This window comes from Macrotis lagotis, chromosome 1, assembly GCF_037893015.1.
Source record: "Macrotis lagotis isolate mMagLag1 chromosome 1, bilby.v1.9.chrom.fasta, whole genome shotgun sequence".
NCBI classification, from domain to species: domain Eukaryota; kingdom Metazoa; phylum Chordata; class Mammalia; order Peramelemorphia; family Peramelidae; genus Macrotis; species Macrotis lagotis.
Window position 1 is genome coordinate 386,686,153 of NC_133658.1, and position 25,046 is coordinate 386,711,198.

Genomic DNA, 25,046 nt, shown 5'->3' on the forward strand with positions numbered 1-25,046 from the left:
AAAAAAGAAAATTGTCCATGTCCTCATGAAGACTGTATTCACCCAAAATATTAGAAATAGAAACTCTTGATACTACTAAAAAATAAACTGCTAGTAAGGTTGACTCCCCTTCCCCCATTCTGTATTATTTGCTTCAATACCTAAAAACTTATTGTTTATTTAAGTAATACTTTATTGGGAAATTGTTAGGCCATAAAAATGTCTGCTTCACCTTAGATAGCTGGTGTGTAATGCATTCATTCCTTCCTCCTTGAAGAAAGAGCTTCAATGAATGTTGCCTATAAAAAGTTAGCATTTTTTTTTGGAAATATAAATTAGACTAAGATATTGAACTAAGAATGAGGGAAAGGAGCTCTAATTCTGATTTTGATATTAGGTAATAAAATCACCATGAACAACCTATTTAACCTTTCTGAGGTTCTGTTCATATATTTATAAAAGAGATTTTGGCTAGGTAATCTCCAAAATTCCTTCCAGCACTAACTAATATTATTTGATTCTAATGACTTTTTCCATCGTTTGTATGATTGATATATTACAAAGGAAATACCTACTCAGTGTTCTTTTATTTATTTATTTATTTATTTGTTTGTTTGTTTGTTTGTTTATTTATTTATTTTCAGGTTTTTGCAAAGCAAATGGGGTTAAGTGGCTTGCCCAAGACCACACAGCTGGGTAATTATTAAGTGTCTGAGACCTGGATTTGAATTCAAGTGCTCCTGACTCCAGGGCCCGTGCTCTATCCACTGCACCACCTCAGCCACCCCTCTTTTAAAAGGAAAAAGATTAATGATATTTTGAGATGTTCAAAATGACACAGTCTTGAATAAAAATTCAGAAAATCACATTCCTCAATTCTTCTCTGTTGCAATACAAGGTATAGCTCATATATCTACTTATTTACAGATAGATAATAAATGAATATAAAACTAATAATATGATAAATTTATACATCCATATAATCAGAATAGTTATAGATCAGATATAGATTAATATAGACATATTCCTAAGCATTTCCTTGATTACTCTCTAGAAAATATCACCATCCCAAAGGATAAATTTCATGGCTTATACAAAGCTACAAATCTCCATAACTTCTATTTTCATCCTTTGATTTTTATAAATTTGATATTTTAGGAAATATCTCCAAAGGAATATGACTTTTGAAAGATCTGAGCATCTATTATTTGACATTATACTCCTCTGCTTGACTACCTGTCAAACAGAATTTGCTGGGAAGAAGGAACAGGAGGTCATGCAACATTTCACAGCCATTGATCTAAATTATAGATGATGCAGGGAGTTTCAGGAGCATCTTTAAAAAAAACAAAGGCTACAACAGATATACCCTTGTTGCATCAATTAACACACACATACACATATACATGCACTCAAAATTGTAAATTGAATTGCTGAAAAAATGTTCCAACACATTAAATGATTATTCACCATGTGTAGTAAATACCAAATTCCATTTTCTCTAATTCAACAGTTAAGAGAAAACAATGTTAAATATTTTCTTTTCTTTTTATGTGATGCAATTAGAATTAAGTGACTTGCCCATAGTCACACAGCTAGTAGGTATTTGAGGTCACATTTGAACTCAGGTCTTCCTTATTCCAAAATTTTTTTTCCTGATCACCATTCCCCTAAGTGTATTGTTTCATTTCTAATAGATTATACAAACTTTGAAAAAGAAAAAAAAAATTAAGTCCTTGGTATATAATAAGAATTTAATATGGGACTCTTATTAAGTTAATTCATTCATTTTCCTTCTACTAGAATGTAAGCTCTATGTTAGAAAGAATCTTGTCTTTATTCATTCACTCAAAAACATTCAGGGATTATCATGAAAGTTTACTCCAGTATACAGTGGGCCTGGAAGGATTGGTAGGGTCTCCAATTAAGAGTCCTTATTATTATAAAGCTTAGAATAAAGCATACATTCAATACAAGTACACATATGCACTTATACAAATGAATTGTTCCTTTGTATTTTCTTTATAGCATTTGTAATTTTGTGGCATGATCACAAATCATGGAATACTACAATCTCTGAAGAACTTTAAGATCACGCAAAAGATAATTGAAAATCACATAGTGTGCTTGAGCAAACTACATCATATTATAAACAATTGCACTGAAGAAGCAGTGTAAATGAATTTACCATGGAAATGTATAGGAAGTGGGGGGAAAAGATGTACCCTATTAATTGGGGAATGAATACATAAAGTTTGCTACATGAAGATAATGATTTTTTTTGGTTTTAAGAAATAATAAATATGATAAATCCAGAGCAGCTTAGGGACATTTGTATGAGGTGATACAGAATGAAATCGGTAGGATAAGGAAAACAAATACACAATGATTGCTATAATATAAATAGTTAAAATAATAAAACTGAAATGCAATTTCAAAATTCTAATGGTGAGGTTGACCCCCCCAAAAGGTATGGGAAGTCAACTTTTCCTACATGACTATGAAACACTATATAAATATCTAATTTCTATCAATATTGGTTAATTTTCTAATCTGCTCCCCTTCCCACCTTTTTTGTTATTGTCCTCAACTATGAGTGACCCTCATCTGAGTGGATTTGAATACAGTGGATGGTATAGTTCAGGTGATATAAAAATGAAAGAAGTCAGAAAATATTTTAATAGTCATTGTCCTGTGTGTGGAAAAGCAGATAGCTTTATAAGGATTACAAGAGATAACTATTGTAGAGTCTATGTGCTTCCCTGATACCTATGCAATGTTATGAGAATGTCAAGAAAGTCCTAAGTATATTAAGTGAGCATAATCTGATAATTTTATGGAAGGACATGAGGGAATGTGTCTCAGTAAAAAAGGCATAGATGACTTGTGCTTTTTCTTATTAAGGAAAAGATCATCACTGAGATGATAGTTCCATTAAATAATTACATATTTTTCCATGCATAGTACAGTATTTTGCACATAATAGACATGCAATAAATTCTTTTTAATTGAATCTGAAAGTATGTTAATTTCTCTATGAAGTCTTAGAAATAACTTTCTCCTTGATGCTTATTTTTTATTTGTTTTATAATAACCTTAGTCAAAAGCTCTGAGAACTTTAAAACTGACTAATAATATAAATCAATTAGGAAGATTTTTTTTCTCAAAAAGTCTGGGGTATATGAAAATGCATGACTAATCTAATAGGGTTAGCTTCAAACAGAACTGACCTGGAACTTGGTGACCTAGATTCCGGTCTAGACTTTCGCTTTCATTGGAATATTTTACAAATAATTAACCCTCTCTCTGTTCCTCTTTTATCAGAAAGAATAGAGAAGGCTAAAATATCATCAAAGTCTCTCCCAAAAAGAGGAGTCTTTAATTGAATATTTCACAATAGTATGAATGTTGAATGGACTTAAAGGGACATATAGGATATACTAATGCATCTCATCATAGTGAGATTTTATTTAGTTGCTTAAATTAACCACAATTTTTCATTACGAGAAACAGTAAAAAGAATTCAATGACTGCATTTATTTTTCTACTCTCCTCTGCCTTCAAAATAAATAAACTAACTATGATAACAAAAATAAAACAGTTAATATGCATAATGCTTTAACATTTTCAATGTGCTTTAAATTCATTATTTCATTTGATCCTGATAGCAACACTTTGGGTAGGTAGTTGCTATTATTATACTGACTTTATTGATGAAGCATTAAAAATAAGAAAATAAAAATCTCTATTACAGATTTCAAGATATTTGTCTCTCTATGCATATCCTGAGGTACTTAAAGAAATTTCAAATATGTATTAGAAGTTTACATTAATCCAGATTGTAGATTAAGAAAAGTAAGGCAAAAATGGTTAGAATGCTGGATTTAGCACCAGGAAGATGTGGGGTCAGATACCAAGCCATGTGTCTTTTCATAAGTCATTAAGCCACTTTAAGCCTAGGTTTACTCATCTGTAAAATAATAATAATAATAATAATAATAATAATAACAACAACACTGATCTGGATCAAATAAAATTATATAAATGTTGTGATTTGCAACCCTTAATATACTTTATGGAAAATGAACTATACTCATCTTCATTGTTATCATGATCGTCATTATAAAGGGTATCAATCTTAACATTTTATTGAAAGAGGAATATCAGTTTTTATAAAAAAGAGATGCAAGAAGCTCTCTCATTTACAGTTGGAATCTGGAGTAACATTTTAGCCTGTTTAACCTTATTTTATAACTTTTCTTTACATTTCTTATACCTGAATTCCCTTCATTTTTATTTCATTCACAAGCTCTCCAAAGATGGTACAATTGTTTTAATCAAACTGAATAAATTATTGCTTCTTAAAACACAGAAGATAACATGAAAATCAGTTTGGGATATATTCTTTTTACTCAGGTATTGATTTCATGGAACATTTATTAAATTCACTATATTTATTTATTAAGAAGATAAAATGTTTCCACTTTAAAAATATTTCAGACTGCATGTATTGCACTTTATATATAAAGTCAAAGGTTTAATAGTTCTTTTGTTGGGTCATTATGATACATTTTGATTAAAATTCTATTTGGATGATTTTTAATTCCTAATAAGACCATGAACTTATTTTATTACAGCAAAGAAATAACAGATCATAGTATGTATCAGAGAATTCTGAGAAATTAAATATTTTTCCTATTCCTGATGGAATTTATATGGTCTTAGACAAGATCTGTACTTCTGTTTCTAGAGGATTAGAAATAGATGTTTTCTGAAATCCATTTCTAATAGTCTATTGTCTTATAACCTGAGTTCTAGATACTTGAGAAAGTCTCAATAATTTGCTCATTTATTCACCAAGTATTGATTACTATGTGTTAGATTTTGTGTTGAGTATTTGCTATTGAAAGAAAAAAAAAAGCAGGTCTTGCCCCTAAGGAGCTCACTTTCTTCCTGTACAAAGTAGGAGCTATATCTTAACATCATCCTGTGATAGGGATGGATACTGGATCATTTTTTTCTTCAGCTGAAGTATTCTACACTTCAATATCAGCACTGGATAGCTGGCCAGAAAGAAATCCTATTTAGAAATCTGTCTTCTCAGCAGATGCATTCAGCATATAGAAACAAAAATATAACATTTATTGAACACAAAGACTACTGATTTTTAGGGCAAGACAATACTTTGCAAGTGGCAGATGATTTCCATCTAAATAGAACTTTGAGTCTTTCAAATCTCTATTTGTCTTCAATAGGGTTGAAGCAGCAAATGTGATCCTTAAAAACTGTAAGTCATTTTAAGTTCAGCTTTTTGTCATCCTCTTTTTCATTATCTCAGAAAATTTTAGAAATGTTTTACATAATAATTAATCTTAATTTGAAAGTTAAAATGGCATTTTCTTCATCACCTAGCAATTTGTCTCTACTGCATTAGTATAATACTCTTTATTAGTTTGATGGAGTATAAATGAAAAAAGCACTTATTTGCTATTGGGTGATTTACTATGATCCAAGGATAGTATTAAGAGAAAACAAGTGAGTATGTCTTTGCATGCAAGAAAGTTTTACAGAAGAAGAAAACATATTTTATCTAAACAAATCAATTCTAAACTTAATGATCATTTAGTTAATGAGGAGGGTTACAGCAATACTTATCAAAGTTAATTTTTGGAAATATAAGACTTTCTGTAGCATTTCATATACTTAAGTATTGTGATTCTTAAAACAGTCTTATGACCATAACTTAAAGATTTTATTATTTTAAAGTTTCTACCATTAGATGGAGAAGAGTAAGGTAGTTTTTCAAGACATTACAAAAGCAACAATAACTATTGATTCAGTTTCTGCTGCTGTTCTTGTTGCTACTACTACTACTAATAACTTGAATTTCTATAAAGGTTTTTGAGGTTTGCAGAATTGTTATTTACATATTTTACCTTAGTTTGTTCTCTGTGAAGTTGAAATTATTATTATCCTCATTTTATATCTAAAAAGTACTTGAACTAAGAGATATTAAATAACAGATAGTAATTGTCCCATGTATCTAGGGGAAGTTGGTATTCTGATATTTTTTCTTTAGATTATATGAACATCACCTGCCTTAAATATTTTAGAGAGTTATTTTATTCATCTTTAAGGATCTCTGGTTATGTCACCTGAGCTACAAAATGTGGTGTCTCCCATGCTTTCCATCTCCTCTAATATGAATTTTTCTCCCTCTCTTCTTTGCTTCTCATGAATGAAAATTTTATTATCCTATGAGCTTCTTGGTAATCACCCTTTATGAAGTTAAGTAGTTTGGCCTGTAGATCACATAAAGTACAGCCTTGGAGTTGATAATCAAATCCTTTATTGTATGAATCAACTTGCTACTACTTTTGATCCATAAACATATGTTGTCATCACCTACAAATAAATACACCACCATCATACTCAAGAATCTAGAAGTTCTCTTATCTGGCCATAATATTTTGACTTTTGAGCTATTCTTCTGCCTGCCATTATCAGACACTATTCTTTATCCACACCAAATCTTCAGATCCCTAGATGACTCAGCTTTCTTTCACTCCTCCAGTCATTCTCTGTTCTTTCCTCCATCTCAGCTCCTTGGTGAAACAAAACAAGTTTGCCCTTTTCTTTTGAATACCTGATTCCTTTTCATATCACCTATTTATTATACTGTGCCAAGTCTCATCCTTGGATGAATCCCACCATCTGTTACCTTTATACTTCTAGAAACACGCTATAGCTGTATAGAGAAATAACATAACTATTAACATTGATCTACTAGAAACTGATGTTATTAAACCTTAATTTGGAACTCACTGATGCTACATAATCCTTCTATAGCTATTCTATCAACTCACTATCCCATTGTCTAGAGTAATCCTTTCAAACTATTATTTTCCCCCTCAAACCTTCTATAACTTTTCCTGGCATTATCCTCTTAGTTGAGAACCTTGCATCCTAGTTCACAGGAAAAAAAAATAAGGTTAATCACCAGGTACTCCTTTTTCTCTGGTCTTCTTTGCCTAATATTTCTCAGATTGCCTTTTTTGGTTTGTTTTTTTAGATTTTTGCAAGGCAATGGGGTTAAATGGCTTGCCCGAGGCCACACAGCTAGGTAATTATTAAGTATCTGAGTCTGGATTTGAACTCAGGTACTCCTGACTCCAGTACCAGTGCTCTATCCACTATGCCAACTAGCCACCCCTCAGATGGCCTTCTGTATAAAACTCCTTCACCTCTGTCTTATATGATGTCTTATTCTTTGCCAAACCTAATATCTCAATTTGCCCATTTATACATTTTATCTCTTCTAAAATATTTACTCCTTCCTTATAGCCTACAGACATGTCCAAGTCACCACATCCTCAAAAATTAGTGATTCCATACCCATTATTTGAGAGGTTACAGTATTTCCATTCCCAGTAACTCTTATGTCTTTCTAGTCCTTTGGGGACAATTTCTTTGAAAAGTATATCTACAATAGGTATCTCCATTTTTTCTCATTTGCTTCTTAATACTTTACAATTTAATTTCAAACCTGATAGGTTTCTTAGAGTTGATCTATCCAAAATTACTAATGATCTCTTAATTGCCAAATCAAATAGTCTTTTATCAATCCTCATGGTCTGACTTTTTCTGGACCTTTGCCATATTTGATCACCATTTTTCCCCTGATACTTTCTTCTCTTTAAGTTTTCAGAAAGCCACTCTCTTCTAGATTTCCTCTAATCTGTCTAATCACTCCTTCTCAGTCTCCATTACTAGATCCTCATATAGAACCTACTTTCTAATAGGATACCAAAGAATTCTGTCCAGGTGGCTCTTCTCTTTCTCTCCATGCTATTTACATGATAATTTCATTAGCCTCCATGAATTTAATGATTATTTCTATGCTGATGATTTGGAAATTAAACTTTATTTTCCTAAACTTTTTTCTGATTTTTCAATCTCAAACTCTGCCATTCAAACAAATGTCTAGTACATATTTTGAACTCAAGATTTCCAAAACTGAACTCTTAATATTCAATTTTTCTTAATGCCCCCTCCCAATTTGCCTATTAGAATTGAGGATAGCACTATCTTCCTAGTCACTTGGATTTAACACTATCATCCTCAACTACTAACTACCCATAATCCAAGGTCTGACAATCTTATCTTTGTAATAACTCTTGAATATGCCATTTTTTTCCTATTCTGATTGTATACTTCAATAGCTTGCTGGTGGTCTAACTGCCTCAAAATTTTCCTGACTCTAATTTATTTTCTGTTCTCTCATAAAATTTCCTAAGGCATGGGTCTAACCATGTCATCCTCTCCTACATATACTCAATACTGATAACTTCAAAATGTCTCCAGTATCAACCATAACCTATATTCTGCCTCTCTATCTCTCTCTCTTTGTGTCTCTATTGTTTCTCTGTCTCTTTCTCTGTCTCTGTCTCTCTCTCTCTCTCTTTCTGACACACACACATCATCTCTCTCTCTCTCTCTCTCTCGAGATGATGTGTGTATGTGTATGTGTGTGTGTCAGAAAGAAAGAGAGAGATGATGTGTGTGTGTCAGAAAGAGAGAGAGGGAGAGAGAGAGAGAGAGAGAGACAGAGAGAGAGAGAGAGAAGAGAGAGAGAGAGAGAGAGAGAGAGAGAGAGAGAGAGAGAGAGATGGCTTTCTCATTTTCTTATATTTTATTACCTAACACTGTTTCAGTAGCACTGATTTCCTTGCTATTTCACAAATAAGGGACTTTATCTTTCAGCACCTGGCATTTCTCTGGCTGTTGTCCATGTCTGAAATGTTCACTCTCCTCATCTCTATCTTCTGCACTTCCTGAACTCCTTCATATCCCAATTACAATCCCTCACTCTACATAAAGTATCTTCTAATCACTCAATTCAAGTGCCTTTCCTCTGTTAAATATTTTCTTTTTGTCCTCTATATAGTTTGTTTGCATATTGTTTGCTTCTTATCTCTCCTATTAAATTGTGAGCTATTCAAGATGAAGAACTGACTTTTGAATCTTTTGCATTCTGAGCATTTAGCATAATGTCTGGCATAGAGTAGGTACTTATTGGATGTTTATTGACTGCCTATCTGATTGACTAAGACTCATTGTCATCTCCAAGTCAAGCTGAAGAATATGGGGAGACCTTGAAAAGTATTTAGCTACCAAAGCACAAATCTACATGCTTCATTGATTTGGCATTATCAGGAAATGATCGACTCTTCATTAGTTAAATTTCCAGATAAGTGCACTACTTTTAAATGTCATTAAAAGTTGAATGTTTTTGATAGTATTAAATCTAAACTTTATTAATTCCCAACAATTTTTTCTTGATGGTCAAGTATTCTATGTATCACACTCTAAAATATCCCCTACTTCTTAACTGTTCTACACTAAATTTGTCAAAAGTGTGAAAGTAAGGGAGGAAGAACTTTTTATATCTCCAGTGTGTCCGTCCACACTCACTCTCATCCCTAAATTAAAATATCATGATGCATTTTGCACATAGCAATGGCAGTCCTTAGCACTCAGATTCTTATTCAAACACTTACTCAAATACTTTTCCAAGTGTAATCAATATGACAATTTACTTTTTTCAAATGTCATTTCTCTATCAATTCTAACAAGTTAATCACAAAGAAAAGAGATTAAATCTTTATATAGTGTCAGTTACTTGTCACATTATGCTAAGAAGTTAATATTATCTCATATATCACAATATCCATATTTTATGTTCCTGTTTTATAATTGAGAAAAACCTAGACAAACAAAACTTCAGGGACTGACTCAGATTCACACAACTATTGAGTGTCTGAAGTTAAATTTGAACTTGGTTCTTCCTGATGTCTCTCATAGTGTTTTATCTTATATTGTGTGCCACCAGCTACCTCTAGAGGAAACTCTGAGTGAAAACTTTTTCTAAAACTTAAATGTAGAAGGAACAAAGTATAGTACCTTTGGAAAACAGAAAGAATACTGGATTATTTTATTAGGCTTCTATTCTACAACCAGTTCTTCAATTAACTGGCTAGGTGATCTCATGAAAATAATTTATTTCACTGGATCTCAGTAAAATATGATGATTTTATGCATAGCTCTGAAGTAAAAATTTAGCATTTCAGTTTTAACAAATAGATTTACATTTTTTTGAAATCTAAGTCATTTTCTTTATGTTATTTCAGGTTCATAGTCATCTACTTATTAGGTAGAGTTTGTAGATAAATGACTTTTGAAAAAGAAAATTTTTAGGATTTTGCCACCAGACTGAGAAGTGCACTAATCTGCCTCTTCAATATTTAAATTCTCTACAGTGTCTTGCTGGCTATTAATCCAACTTTCATAATGTAATCATTCTTAAAATTCTAATATATTAATCAGTTTCCTATCCTCATAATTAATCACCAAAGGGAGTTAGCAAGATAATTTGAATCTTCAAGGAATAATTTGTTGAACAAAAATGAATGGCAGTCTCCCCTTTCAAAAAAATTGAAAAAGTTCTATAGTAACTAAAGATGCTTACCTTCTCCCTTTCTTTATTAACCTTTGTCTGCCTCATCAGGATATAATTTCCTGGAGATCTGGTAATAGGTAGATTAAGCAGCTAGGTGGCACAATGGATAGAGCACTGGCCTTGCAATCAGCAGTTTGAATCCAGCTTTAGATGCTGACTCTTACTAGCTGTGTGACCTCAGGCAAGTCACTTAAACCTGAATGCCTAACATCCAGGGCCATCTCCAGTTGTCCTGATTCATATCTGGCCATTGGATCCAGATGGCTCAGAAGGAGAAAGTGAGGTTGGTGACTCAGAACAGCACACCCTCACTCATTTTCAATACAAGTTTTTGTCATGAAATCACCTCCCTGATGTCATGGTCATTTTCAGAAATGAAGAACAAACATTAAAGCTATGAAATATATTATCAGAGACTACTCAAACATTTTGTTCCTTCGTATGAGACAGACAGAGACTATCTTAATGACTGGTAAGCAGAAACCAAGAAAACTCATAAAAAGGAATATTCCTTTATACCTCCATATAATAATACCTCCATATAATACCTCCATAAATAAATCAACCCCCTTCCCAAACCCAATAACTCCCTCAATTCTGACCTTTCTCTTCTATTCTCCATATTATCCCTCAATTGTCTAAACTACTGCTTGATAATATGAATGATTAAAGGACTTTATTCAGTTCATTACCACCTCATTATTTAACATTTCTTAAAAATGACCAGAATAAAGTCAATTTCAATCAGAACACTCAAATCATGCTGCAGCAGAAAGAGAATTCCAGAGTTATCTAGTCCAAAGCTATTCTAATTTTTCTCCCAAATGTGAACACTGAAATACAGGAAGAAAGAGTAGTATTATAGATAGTCACAATGTCATAGATTTAGACCTGGAGAGGAATTTAAGGATAATCACATTCCACTAATCTGATTTTACAGATGAAAAAAAACTGACTCAAAAAATATTTGACAAGGATCATACAGTTTAGAGAGTAACAGTTAAAGCCAAGATTTTACTGAAGATTCTCTGTCTTCATATCTGCTCTACTATGTGATACTGTAGCTCATTTATAGGCAAGATGAGGACTGAAAAACAACTCACTTGACTCCTGATCTAAAGTTTTTTCCTTAATCTATCAGGTGATATGATTGCAACCAAATATATTCATACGTCATCAATAAGCATTTATTAAGAAACAGTTATGTTCTAGACTCAACTGCTTTATTCAAACCAAGATACTTCTTTGCAAATATGAATGAATTATTTTCTCCTTATAAAAAACAGAGTAAAATCTATCTCTCTTTTTGCCTTCAAATGAATATCTACATCAGGCATTAAAATTGACTGCAATTCTATAGAGGGAAAGCTGTACTTATTTGGAGTTATTGATGTTTAGGGGAAAGTTTAAAAGTGTTCTAATCTTTTGAGAGTTATATGGGTATGATTTTGAATATTTAATTCCAAAAATGACCGCATAATTGAGAAAACTAAAAGATTTTGGTTTTTCCTGTTTCATTTTTTGTGATTATTTATTGCTAAATAATTTTTATTGGGAACCTAAGTGACTTGATACATGTTAATAATTAGGTTTTTAAAGGAATTCTATGAAAACAGTTGTATTTTGCTGAACACTTTAAAAGTTAACTGCAACTGAACTCTTTCCTACACAGTGGAATTCCAGAATCATGGCTTTAAGCCCTTTGGTACATTTCCCAAAGATCTGGAATCCAAATGTGACATTTGGGTGTTGAACTGATGTTCCTATTTCACTTAGATACATAAAATGAATGCTTAAATAACTAAGTACTCATTTTATTATCCCTCCATGGAATCTCATTGCCCAAATTTGAACATTGGTTCCCAATTGTTTAATTACATCTGTTCCTTCAGCACTATCATTAGCATATCAATTAGAATGCAACAAAAAGACTGGCATCCCACCTACTCCAAATATACTCAAATACCCTAAAGATCAGCAGCAGACTTTTCAAACAGTGAATAGTGAATGTGTACTCTCATTCTTAAAGAGAGGAGCACTTCTATTAAAATATTTTCTTTCTAATGATTCAATTAAGGACCTAATCAACCCAGCCTCCCTAGAACACAGAGCAGAATAAGACCATGAAAATACCTAAGTCATCTCTTAATGTTAAAAACAAAGAAAAAAGAGTGATCAGAAAAGTGACCTGATAAAAGTCATGCAGCAAGTTGGTGCTGGTGCTTGACCTCTTGACTTTGATCACAGTGCCCTAACCTCTGTTTCATTTTATTAAGGATAACACTGATTTTATAGTTTAAAGGATCTGCATCTGTAACTATTACATTTTTTACTATTCCATTGATATTTCTCCCTTCAGACCAGGTAATTCTGTAACTTATTCACTCACCTGTACTGGACTGGACAATTCCAGAGTCCACAGTTTGTCCCAGAAGATCATATTGATTTAGGCGAGAACCATCTTCTGCTACAACAACAGACCGTGCTGGTTCACGGGTCCATTCATATACAACCTCTGCTCTAGTATAAGCATCTAAAAGAAGAATAATGTGTCAAATGACAGAAGTCACAGAATTATTACAATTGGAAGAGACTCTGGGACTCTCTAATCAAACTCATGTTTTCAGAAAGAAAATATTATTATCCTTATTTTATGAATGAAGTAACTTGGTTCAAGAAAAACTGTAACTAAATTATGGTTTCAAAGCTAATATGTGACTGAGGTAGGATTAGAATTCAGAGATGGGTTTAGGAATTTTTACACAAAAGGCAAAAACCACAAATCACACCCTGCAAAAAGGGCTTTCATCTGGGAGTGTCCATGACAATGGACTATGTAAGAATACTTGAACATAAATATGAAATCATTGGGAGAATAAAGGGGCAGAAAAGATAACTTCTTTTTTTAATCATTCTTGCTAAATAATAAACTCTATAATTTCTGCCTTGCTGAAAGGCAAATGCATTGGTACTCTAAAACTTCAGCACCTAAGGCCAAAGTTCTAATCACCGCATCTTCATTACTACTCTAAAAGATCTCATGTCAGTCACCTTGACTCTTGGAACAGAACAGTGAATCTTCTAAGTTCCATTGTCTTTTAAGAATATGCTAAAAATTAGGACTTAAAGTCAGATATAATTTCACAGTTTTTTTATTAAGAAGGGTATACTAAAAATTTAGAAGCTTTCTTCACCCTGACATATAATCAATATGCATATTTATAAAGAAAATAAGGTTTAAAATTATTCATTTTCAAGAAATTTTAGGTTTTTTCTTTTTTATGGAATAATAATATAACAATATTTGTATTGCTTTACATAGTTCTCAAAAAACTTTCACTTAAATTATTAAAAATATAAAAGCAGGTCTTTATTATCTCTGATTACAAACAAATTGTTCTTCCTTAGGACATTTTCACATGATATGATTCCTATATTCGCTATGTAGAACCTGTTGTTGAAAAATGGTATGATCAAAAATTAGATGAATGCATTATTTCTACCAAAATAAATATATTCCAAATAATAATCATTGACATCTAGACTATTATTTTTTCCATTATTGATATACAATTGGGATTTTTGGTTTCAAAAATATTATTTATATCTATTGCTCAGATATTATAAACCAGTTTTGAAAAAAAATCACCTTTTTTGCTAATCATGATGAAGTTGCTTGAGAAAAGCAAAAAATAGATACTGAAAACTTAGTGTATATATACTTAGTGATTTCCAGAGTTTTCCTCTTTTTTTAAACTGTTCCTAAAAGGATCTGATTCTCATGTAGTATGTGATGTTGTTGATCTTAACCTGTTATCCAACACTAGGACATTTTATTTCTTTTCTCACCAATTACTTCCCTTCTGGGGCACCAGTAAGCAATCAACAGATGTTTGAAAGATAGTTGGCTGGTGACTGTATGACATGTAGGAATGACAAATGGATAATTTAAGAATTTGCTATCATTGATTTTTAAATCAGTGAAGCATTTAGCATGTGCTGAATTAATTTGGAGATTTGCATCTGTCAGCATTCCCCAAAGTACCTTTTTATTCACATAGAAGGGAGGGCATGGAAACTTAGATGAAAAATATATATAGTGTCTAGCAATTGGAGTCAACATTTCAATACAGTGACTCCCCTGGACAGTGACAATTATTTTCTAAAACTCTTCTTATTATAGGTGATTTTCTATTTATTGCCAATAATATTGAATCTTATAATCAGGAGTCAGATCAATTGATCATCTATCTTCCTCCCACTCCCTTATTTTTTTCAAAGATGAATTGTTAAGGTTTTACAGTCAAATTGTGGGAAAACTAGCATTACATATAGTTTTCCAGTGTTCTGGTATAGCATGCATTCCAAACACCTCACTCCAGGAAAAACTATAAAATTTAGAAACCCCCTGACGTGATAGAGTGTAGAGAGGTTGGAAAGATCAAATGCATATTAAATCAATCAATTATTGAACATTTATTAAACACTTCTTATGGGCCAGTGACACATGCAGAAAAAAAGCATAAAACCCTAAACAAATGAATTTCCTCCGTTTTGCAGATTAGGCAGATCATTAAGGCACTGTTTAATGCACTTTGGATTGGAAGGGCTGAAAAGAGAACAATTTCTTCAATCTTCACAAGCAGGAAAAGGGTCAATGGAAGTCATGATTCCTTTTCTTGCACTGGCTTTTAAGTTGTTTTCATTATAGACTAGAGACACCACCACCACCAACACCACCACCACAACAACAAAACCCTTGTATACAGGATTTCCATTTTGAAAGCAACTTTGTAATTACAATGAATCATTTTCCAGCAACTTACTGGTAATCTTATAACTTTACTAGCCCTCAAAGCCAAAATTAGTCTGATTTACCATAAATGCTACAATTAACTTTGGGGTAGGTTTTTCTTTTTTAATTTTTGTTCTCTGTTTTAGCCTACATCAATACACATTAGAATAACAATAATTTACTTATTTTGTGGCTAGCAATAAATTCAGCCTTTTTAAAAAACATATTCATAATGCCTTGATATATATTCCTGGAAGCATCACAGAAAGTGGAACATTCTATTATTTTTTTTTGGACTAATTTCAAGGAATCATGTGAAGATAGATTCAAAGGTTAAAGGGAATTTAAAAGTAATCTAGTATAAAAGTCATTTATAGGACAGTGACCTGAGGCCTGTTGGCTTGGCTAATATCATGCAATCAATAAGCAATAGAACTAGAACATGAATCAAGGTCATCTAGTTCCAAATTTAGTATTCTTTGCAATTCTGAGTTTGAAATGTTGGTACTATAAAGAAAAGTTTAAAGGAATTGGGTTATTTAAGCTGAAAACAAAGAAAATTAAGGAGAAATTTTCTTCTGAGGAAAATAATATCTAGATATATAAGTCATCAATATACCAGAAAAGAAGAAATAAGACAAAGTAAAACAGGAGAAGTCATAGAATTATGGGGATTATATTTTCAGAAATGAAAGAAATATCAATTTCTATCTGATCAAATTCCTTCATTTTATATAGTCATAGAGAAGTTGTTACTTGTAGTCTTACACCTAGATGTTTTGTCTTCAGAACCACTATTACAAGGGTTAAAAACAATAATATATACATATATATCATATAAAGAAGTTTTTATTCTTTATCCTTGGTACTAGTTGAGAATCAGAAAACTAGGTCAAAGATCTATTGTGAAAATCACTCATGTCCTAAAGAATCAGTAAATCAACCAATCAGACAACCCAAATGGGGGAAAAATTTCAGTCTTCTAATTATGTAACTAGATCTTTCCAGATCAATTACTAAATTCTAAAATTCTCTTCTAAAACAAATTCAACACTTCTCCTATGCCACTGATTTTTTTTTCATTCAAAGAGAAATAAAGTTGTTATATTATCAGGGCTATTCAATTTTATGCTTTAACCTCACTCCATCTGAACATAAACATATGCACCTATCTTTAAAAAAAAAAAACTTCAAACATAAGTTAGCAATGACAATCATATTGTAGTAGATTGTGCACTGTGCTAAGAAAAACATCTGCTTTCTTAATTTTTTTATATCAACATATGGTTTTTGTTATTCCAGAAGCATTATAAGCATATTTCGTATGGTATTCTACTAAATTTTAACCATATTCCATTCAATCTGATATTTTGACTAGAGGCTCCCTACTGGAATTAGGTTAAGGAATTTTTGACCTAAATGATTTGAGTGAAGTCCACAATCTGTCCAAGGTACTTGCTAAATATGAAATATTCTTTCTTTAATTTTAGACCCTTATAAACCAGGACCATTCCACTCCAAAACGGTCATAAAAGTATCCTTTTTTGCCATATGGAAGCTGTTGAATGAGTCTAAAGGTGGTTGATTTGCTCTGTCATAATCCTTGAGAATTGAGCAGTTGAAAGTCTACCAAGAAAACTTGGTAAATTTCTTAGCAATTAAAATTACCATATGAGATAATGTCAAAGCATTTTTTTAGGCAATTGAAAAAAAGTCATCCACACATCTAAAAAAACCCAATAGATTAATAATAGAATAGTGGATCTAGAACTTAGAAATCATATAGTCTAATTTTCAACATATAAATGACATGATAAAGTGAATTCGTTTGCCTAGAATCAGGACTTTTGACTATTTCAATAAACCATAAACTACAATATGGAATTTCTGACAATAATATTCAATCCTTCTATAGAATGTTTTTATAATCTCCTTTGCTCCTCCAATTTATATGTGCCATGCTTGGGAATGAAAATGCTTCAGTCAGGAATCTAAAATAAAATAAAAACTGATATGCCCTGCTATGCATGAAGTACAGTTTACCACTATCAAGTTTCCTTAGATATTTTCTTGTTAAGTTTTGGTGTTTGTTGTTTTTGTTGTGTTTTTTTTCTTTTTGTTATTGTTTAGGAGGGGAAGATTATTTCAAGATAAAATTTTCTAAGGGCATTCACATTCCCTTCTTTCCCTCCCCCCAGGTATATAGTATTCATGTCAAGAATTTTCTGTGCAAAGACAAAAGACTGTTTCTAACTCCATTTTATTATTTCTGATCTTAGACAAGTTGTAATTTCCATTTATATAAAACATATATTCTCTAAAACATCTTCTAATGCCTCTTCAGTTTTTTTCCTTTAAAATACTCAAAGGACATAAAGTAATTTGAGATGTGTAGAGTTTGTGATTGGAGAAGGGTACTGTGGTTTTTTTTCAGAAATTCCACAGGCATGTGACATAATGGATAGATAATATTAAATTATCTGTAGTGATCATTAGCAAACAATGTGGCAGTTAGAACTTTATTCTAGGTATATAGTCAGAATTCCCTCCTCCTGCTTTGCCAATGAAATTTTATTTTAAGAAAAAGATTTCAAATAACAAATAGTCCCATCCAACCAGAATTTTGTTGCTTCTTGAAAAATTTGCTACAAAATTCCAATTTGCAAAGTAAGATATGACTGAGAGGTTTCACTGAAGACAAAGATTTCTATACTGGATCAAAAATATGCATTTCTAGGAGTAAGCTGTAATAAAATATTTCTTATGATCTGAGGATCATTAAATGGAAGCTTATAGAATATTACAGTTTAACTATTCTATAATGAGGTAAAACTGATGGAAGTCAATTTGAGTGTAGTCTTGTCTAGAGAATGGTGATAATGCCTCCTTGGGATCTCTTCCAATTTGGTAGCTCAATGAAACTATATGGGAGTCTTTATTATATAATCTCTTATACCTTCCTAAATTACTCTTATTTTTTTATTCCAGGAATCATCACTCTCAATAGAAATAGCTACTTAAGACAACCATTTTACAGAGTAGGAGAGCATGGAATATGTTAAAAGAGTTGACTGTGCCCACATCTATTTTATCCCTCAATAAACAAAGCGGGGACAAATATTTCATGAGTTATTTTTTTCTTGTAGATATATATGTTTATCAAATAGCATCAACCAATGCTCAGAAATGAAAGGAGGGGCAAGTATACATCTCTGGGAAGTAAACCTTTGAAACAGGTATGAAGTCAAGGAATTTGCTTCTCATTTTATATTTTGAAATGTCAGATACAGTAAGTTTCCTACTGATTTCTAGGTGAACATCAAAAGATAAGGCACTCTGGTAAAATGTTGAATAACATTGAAATGATTTATGGTTACATAAGTTATTTTATATATCTAAATATGATATTCTCACATGAAACAATAATATAAGATCTATTCCCCTATGCAACATCTAGTAAGTTTAGACCATCCTTTTAGTGGGAATTTTTTCAACTTATTATCAAGTCAATCTGATCTTTATATATAATTTTTTGTTGTTGACAAATACTAAACCATTAAATCTGTCACCCTTTGTAATCCCCCTGTATTAACTTCCCTTTTTAATATCTGTATGTTCCACTTAAGTTAATTTTCTAAGTTCAAATTTTTCATACATTTCTTTAAACCATAGACCAATTGAGGTTTTCCTCAAAAGTATATAGAGAAGTCATTTGTATGGATAAGATACCACATTTAAAAGTTCTAAAAGTACTTAATCAACATACTCACTATCAGCTATACCTTATTTGAGTCTTAGAGTTCTCAAAAGCAAAGACAATTAAAATTAAGATAACTCACAGCTTCCAAATTTCAGTGGGCAGGCATGGGCATCCATTGGAAAATCCTCCAGGTGCATTGGGCATTCAGCTCGCACAGTCAGTCTTGTCAGTTAAGAAATGAAGGGAAAAAAAAAAACACTACAGATCAAAATCTCTACCACCATTCTCCTCCCCTCAGTAAAGAGACAAATTCAGTAAAAATAAAATCCAAATTTAGGGAAATGGTTAGGAAAAATGCATTGTTTATCCCTTTACAATACTATAAGTGTCTATATTGTCTTTGCTGAAGGCATTTCCTCTTCCGAGAAATATGTCACTTCCTGTATTCTCAGTTAAATGAAGGGTGGAATTTGAACTTAACCTTAAAGAAATAGATATTTCATTTCATCTGGCATAGACTTTAACAACCTATTGATGAGATGAAGCAAAAAAGAATGAAATAGATAGCAGATAGATGATAGATAAATATCAAAATATATATCTTTATAAAAGATATATGAAGGATAAAGATTTCTGTATCTTTATATCTTTACATAGCCTACAATTTTATTGATTTTTATTTATATCTCCTATATGGAAACTCCTTCTGTTAGTGCAAAAGAGTGACCTTTCTTAGAGAACAGATTGGGACATTGAAATTTTAAATAACTTGTTCAAGAGGGGAGGCTAGGTGGCGCGGTGGATAAAACACCGGCCCTGGAGTCAGGAGTACCTGGGTTCAAATCCAGTTTCAGACACTTAATAATTCCCTAGCCGTGTGGCCTTGGGCAAGACGTTTAACCCCGTTTGCCTTGCAAAAACCTAAAAAAAGTAACTTGATCAAGGCCTTCTAGTCAATATTTCACAATATGAAGTTTAAATTGAGATCTTTGTGGCTCTACCCACATCATGCTATCACGATGGTTATTTGGTTATTTATAAATGGTTATTTATATGTGTGTGTTTATGCATTTATATATATGTACATATATATGCATTTATATAAAATGTAGATATTTATATCTACATTTAACAAAAAAATAAATGAATGTCTTGTTTTCTACAGGGATTCCTTCATGAGAAAAGCATCCAATTCCTCATTAGGTATAGTTTACAATTACGTGATTGCTAATTTTCAATTTGTTTAGAAAAAGAAGTAGTACACTGCATGTATTGAGAGCACAGTAGCAGAGTCAGCAGAAAGGAGAATTGAATTCAGCTTTTTAGGCTTTCTTGGGGATATCTTTCAGTTCTTTTAATGATTAAACATAACATGCTTACTCTACTATATCCTCAGAAATTTCCCATAGCTTCAAATATACATATACATGCAAATTATATATATGCTCCAAACATATACAAATACATATACATATACATATGCATATACATGTACATGTACATATGCATATACATATATATATATACATATATATATATAAACATTTCTATATATATGTAGTTTTGAAGGATATATTAATTAATGAAACTCTGATCATGATATCTCAGATAATGGGAATAACCAGCCTTTGTATTTGCTTGTTCATTAATTTATTCAGAGACAAACAAGCAAATAAGGAATCAAAACTAGTCAGCTTTCAATTCATTAACTTTGTTGTGTGAAAGAATGATTTTAGCAATTTTTATAGCTTAATTTTCACTAAAAATAACAATAAATAAATAAATAACATATTACCTAAGGAGTTTCCTGCAATATGATTTGATTTATGCTCAGACTTTTGTGCAGTATATTAAGTGAAATTATAGGCATTTTAAAAAATATGTTTTATAAATAATTATTTGAAAGTCACAGATTATTTAGCATGTTTGAAGAGAATAAATGTAAAGTTTTGATACTATGAGATCATCATAACCTCAGTTAGAATGAATTATACATAAGAATGTAGTCATTGAGTTTTCAAGATCACTGTCAAACTTCCAAAGACTTTATTATGGTATTAGGATACATTGTGTCCTGGAACGATAAAATGCCATTTATTAGGAAAGAGCAGTTAGAAATTTAGCTTACAAAAGAAACATGGTATTTTCTAATGAGAATAATTGCATATATATTCATAGTTGATTAATCTTTAAAAAACATAAAATACAAAAATACCAAACTAGCAAACTGATGACTGGGTAATGAAAAGATTGTCATTGGATTTTGTCAACCTGTCACAAAGCTTTAAGGCCAGAATTTTGAACATAGCTAGACCTTGCCTGGAATATTTGGCATAATTTCTCCACACATGTACAATTGTCCCCTTATTTCTTTCATTCTGCTGTGTGTTTTTTAACACTGGAACCCACACATTCACACCAATTCAAGTCAGCTGGGACCAATAATTGAAAGCAGCTTTTCAAATATTTTTGAATGTCATTGAATGAAAATCCAGTTTGGGCAATAATCTTAAGGAAGAATATAATTCTACCTCCATAAAAAATGCAAAATGAGTCCAGAATTTGTTTTCATTATATCAAGGGAGAAATTACATGACTCCAGTTGTTGAATTTGGAACTAATTCACAAATAGAAAATCTTTTTTAATCTATCAGCAAATGGAACTACTGTTTTCTCCTAAACAATATAGTTCTCAATTATTTTAAAATTTTTAGGTGCTTATTTCCCCTTAAAAACCTATACTGGTTATATGAATAATGTTTATGTAGGTACATTATTTGTTGCCAATGGTACAGGGAAAATGAGTTTTCTGCAAATATATTCCATTCATAGACTTCAGAGAGATCTCAAAGGGATTTCAAAATATGCAGAAGATTTTCATTTCTTACAACTAACAAATATGACTTTGAATTGTCCTTTAAAACACAGTTTACTTCTTGTCTATTTCATTTATATTATGTCTTAGATATCCTTTTTTCTCTTTTTGTTTTGGTGCCTTTTTAATGAGCTCTCTTTTATTATCTTTCATTATAGGTTAAATATACAATATTTTTTTTACTGTAAACCAGCAGTTTATAAGTTTTTTTTCTGCCTCTTTCAGTACTGATTACCTTATGAAGTAACAGAGAGCTAAACTACTTGGAGGGAAAGAAAAAAAACAAAGGAAATAGAAAACACATTATAGTGAAGCAGACTGACTTCACTGGGAAATAGAATAATGAGAAAGGAGAAGAAACATATTCACTGTTAGACATAAAGCATACTGCTCTTACCTCATAGTATATAACAGGGTGCCATCTTCAGTAATGCGAAGCAATTTGTTTGGCATGGTCATATTGTGAGCCACAGATTTCTTCCCATTGTGAAAGAAAGTATCAGGAGTCCAAATTTTACTTGCCATTAGGTTATTTAACCGAAGAACAGTCATAGGTCCTTTAAATTTCAGTCTTTCATCCTTCCAGCTTTGACGAAAAAATACATCTATTGTATATTCCTAAACAAATGAGTAAAATAATATAATATGAATTTTGATGAGCTATGTTTTGTACTGAAGGATTTGTTAAGCAATATGTAATTATTCTCATTTGAAAAATTCATGTGAAGAATATGCTTTGATTATTTGATTTACCCATTTTGCAGACGAAGAAACCAAAGTACAAGAGGTTAGATAAGTTGTTCAGAGTCACTCAATTAAAGTTACATGATTCAAGTCCAGGTTTTTCTGAATCAAAATCTAACTCACTAGTCACTTATTGGCACTAGCTCTCTGGAAGTCATTCCTTCAAATAAGTAGATATTTAAAAAGACAAAAATTAAATATAGAATCATAAGCAGAAAGAACCTTCAGATTTTTCTTTTAGTCACTCCTTTTAGAAATCAAAAGTTAAATCATTGCAGACATATGAAGTGCTATTGAACTATTATACCAAGTCTAAATATTTTTAGTACAGTTTTACTTTTGTTTCTTCTAACCCTCTATTCAGGTGGAAAATATATACTATCTCTTATCTAACTAGTGACTATATTGGGAAAAGCTATGAAGGACTTGAGAAAAGAAAGGAAGGCCTCTTGTTCACTAGTTTATTTTTCAATAAATAAAAAGCAGTTATGAGATAAGTGAGATATATGAGTTTATGTTGCAAAAGGGATGAGAAACTCATTATCATTCTCTGCCATGTGAGGCCACCTTGGAATATATTTATTTGAACAAATATGGTATTTTACTTGACAGTAGCTAGAATCAAACATCTATTAATCCTCAAACGAGCAACGGGACTTATAGCACTTGAAAAGGAAAAGGTTAATGTCTCCTTACAGTACTTGCCATCCTAATGCTGGATTCAGAACTAAAGGTCTTGCCATTAAACATCTCTCATATACACCAATATTAGCATTTCCCAAAGAGGAATATACGCAACCCAAAAATGCTATGTTAGTCTCAGTAAATTGTCTTTTCCTCATTAAAGGGAGCTTCAAAGATTTTTCCCCTTTTTTCCAATTCAAAAAAAAGAAATACCTGTCTTTGATTATTTTTAAAGTCCTTCATTATGGATTCCTCAAACTACAGGACACAAAGAGAAAAACTGAATGACTATACCACAATTGTAATATAAAAATGCTGAACTCCATATTAAGGAGAGACATGAATTTAAATCCTGTCTCAAATAGTTGGTGAAATGAATGACAAATCATCTAAAAGTATGATAGCTAAAAATAAAATAGATTCGATAATCAGTACTCAAAGAGGCAGAAAAAAATCTTTGCTCTAAAGGAGTTCAGAAGCAGGAGACAACATGTAAATAACTAGACCACTAAGTATAAGCAAGATATATAATATATATGTATCTTATATATCTTGAGCTATATATATTTAAACTTCAGAAGTAGATATATGAGATGAATCTCAGAGGGGAGGTACTATAATGAAGAAGGACTGAGAAAGGTTTCTTGGAGATGATGAAACTTGTGTTGAGCTTTGAAGAAAGACCAGGAAACAAGGCAGAGATGAGGAACGAGAGGGTCTAGGTTTGTGAAATAGTCAATGAAAATGATCAGAGGCAGGATATGCAGTGCCTTGTGTGAGAAGAGTAAGAAGGCTATTGTCACTTCATCACAGAGAACATAAAGAGGGGAGTAAAGTTTAAGAGAACTGAAAAAGTATTAGAATGTTGCTTAGAGCATGTGAAGGTTAAACCACCTCCTCAGTATATATAAAAGGCAGGACTGGAATGCTTTATTCAGATTTTAGCAACCTATATATCATTCTGCCTCATACATATTAATTTAACTAAATATTTCTTGATTCAATAATAGTACTTGTAGTTGTAGTAACCACAACAGTAGTAGTAATTAGGCATCCTAGGTAAAGGCTCCCATATTATCTATGAATAATAAACTTTAGACTCTTTAAATTAATTATTTAATTTTTATTTAAATTTATTTAAATTAATTAAATCTATTTAAATATTTAAATTAATATATATTAGCAAAGTAGTCACTGGTGATCCAAGAATGATATAGTAGAGAAAGATTATCAGAGGTGATGATGGAATTTAATCTCAACATTTTTACCCCCAAAAGTACACATTTTATTTTTTAAAAAATTTAAATTTAAAAATTTAAAAATTTAAAATTTAAAAAATTCATCTATATACATATGTATATTTTTAAGTTACAAAATATCCTTCCACTCTCCCTTTCTACTCCCCTCCCCTCAGCTGTGAATAGTCAGGTTAATATTGCACTTGCACATTTTTTGATAAACATATTTTCAGATTAGTCATTTTCAGTGTGAGGAATTAGGATTAAGGGAAAGAAATACATAAGAGATAATTTTATAAAGTGTTCATGAAATTCTAAAGGCTTGCTTTTTTTTGTTTTGGGGCTTTTTGTTTTGTTTTTCATCTTATGGATGAGATGACATTGTCCATATCTTGTCTAATACAGTTGTCCTAGCTCTCTGGACTGCTGAAAGTAGCTGCTTCCATCAGGGCTGATAATTTCACAATGTAGCTGTTCATGCATGCATTTTTCTCTTGGTTCTACTCCCTTCA

At 31.5% G+C, this 25,046-nt stretch overlaps 1 protein-coding gene across 1 annotated transcript in view; it reads right to left on the minus strand.

The window, feature by feature from the left end:
• Positions 1-25,046, minus strand: part of GABRA1 (gamma-aminobutyric acid type A receptor subunit alpha1) — a 61,568-nt gene that overhangs the window by 10,030 nt on the left and 26,492 nt on the right. Inside the window, exons 4-6 of the mRNA XM_074230006.1 lie at positions 22,266-22,486; positions 19,133-19,215; positions 12,888-13,031 (exon numbers count right to left, since the gene is read on the minus strand). Of these exons, the coding sequence (XP_074086107.1) occupies positions 12,888-13,031; positions 19,133-19,215; positions 22,266-22,486 (448 nt within the window). The remainder of the gene's footprint in view (positions 1-12,887; positions 13,032-19,132; positions 19,216-22,265; positions 22,487-25,046) is intronic.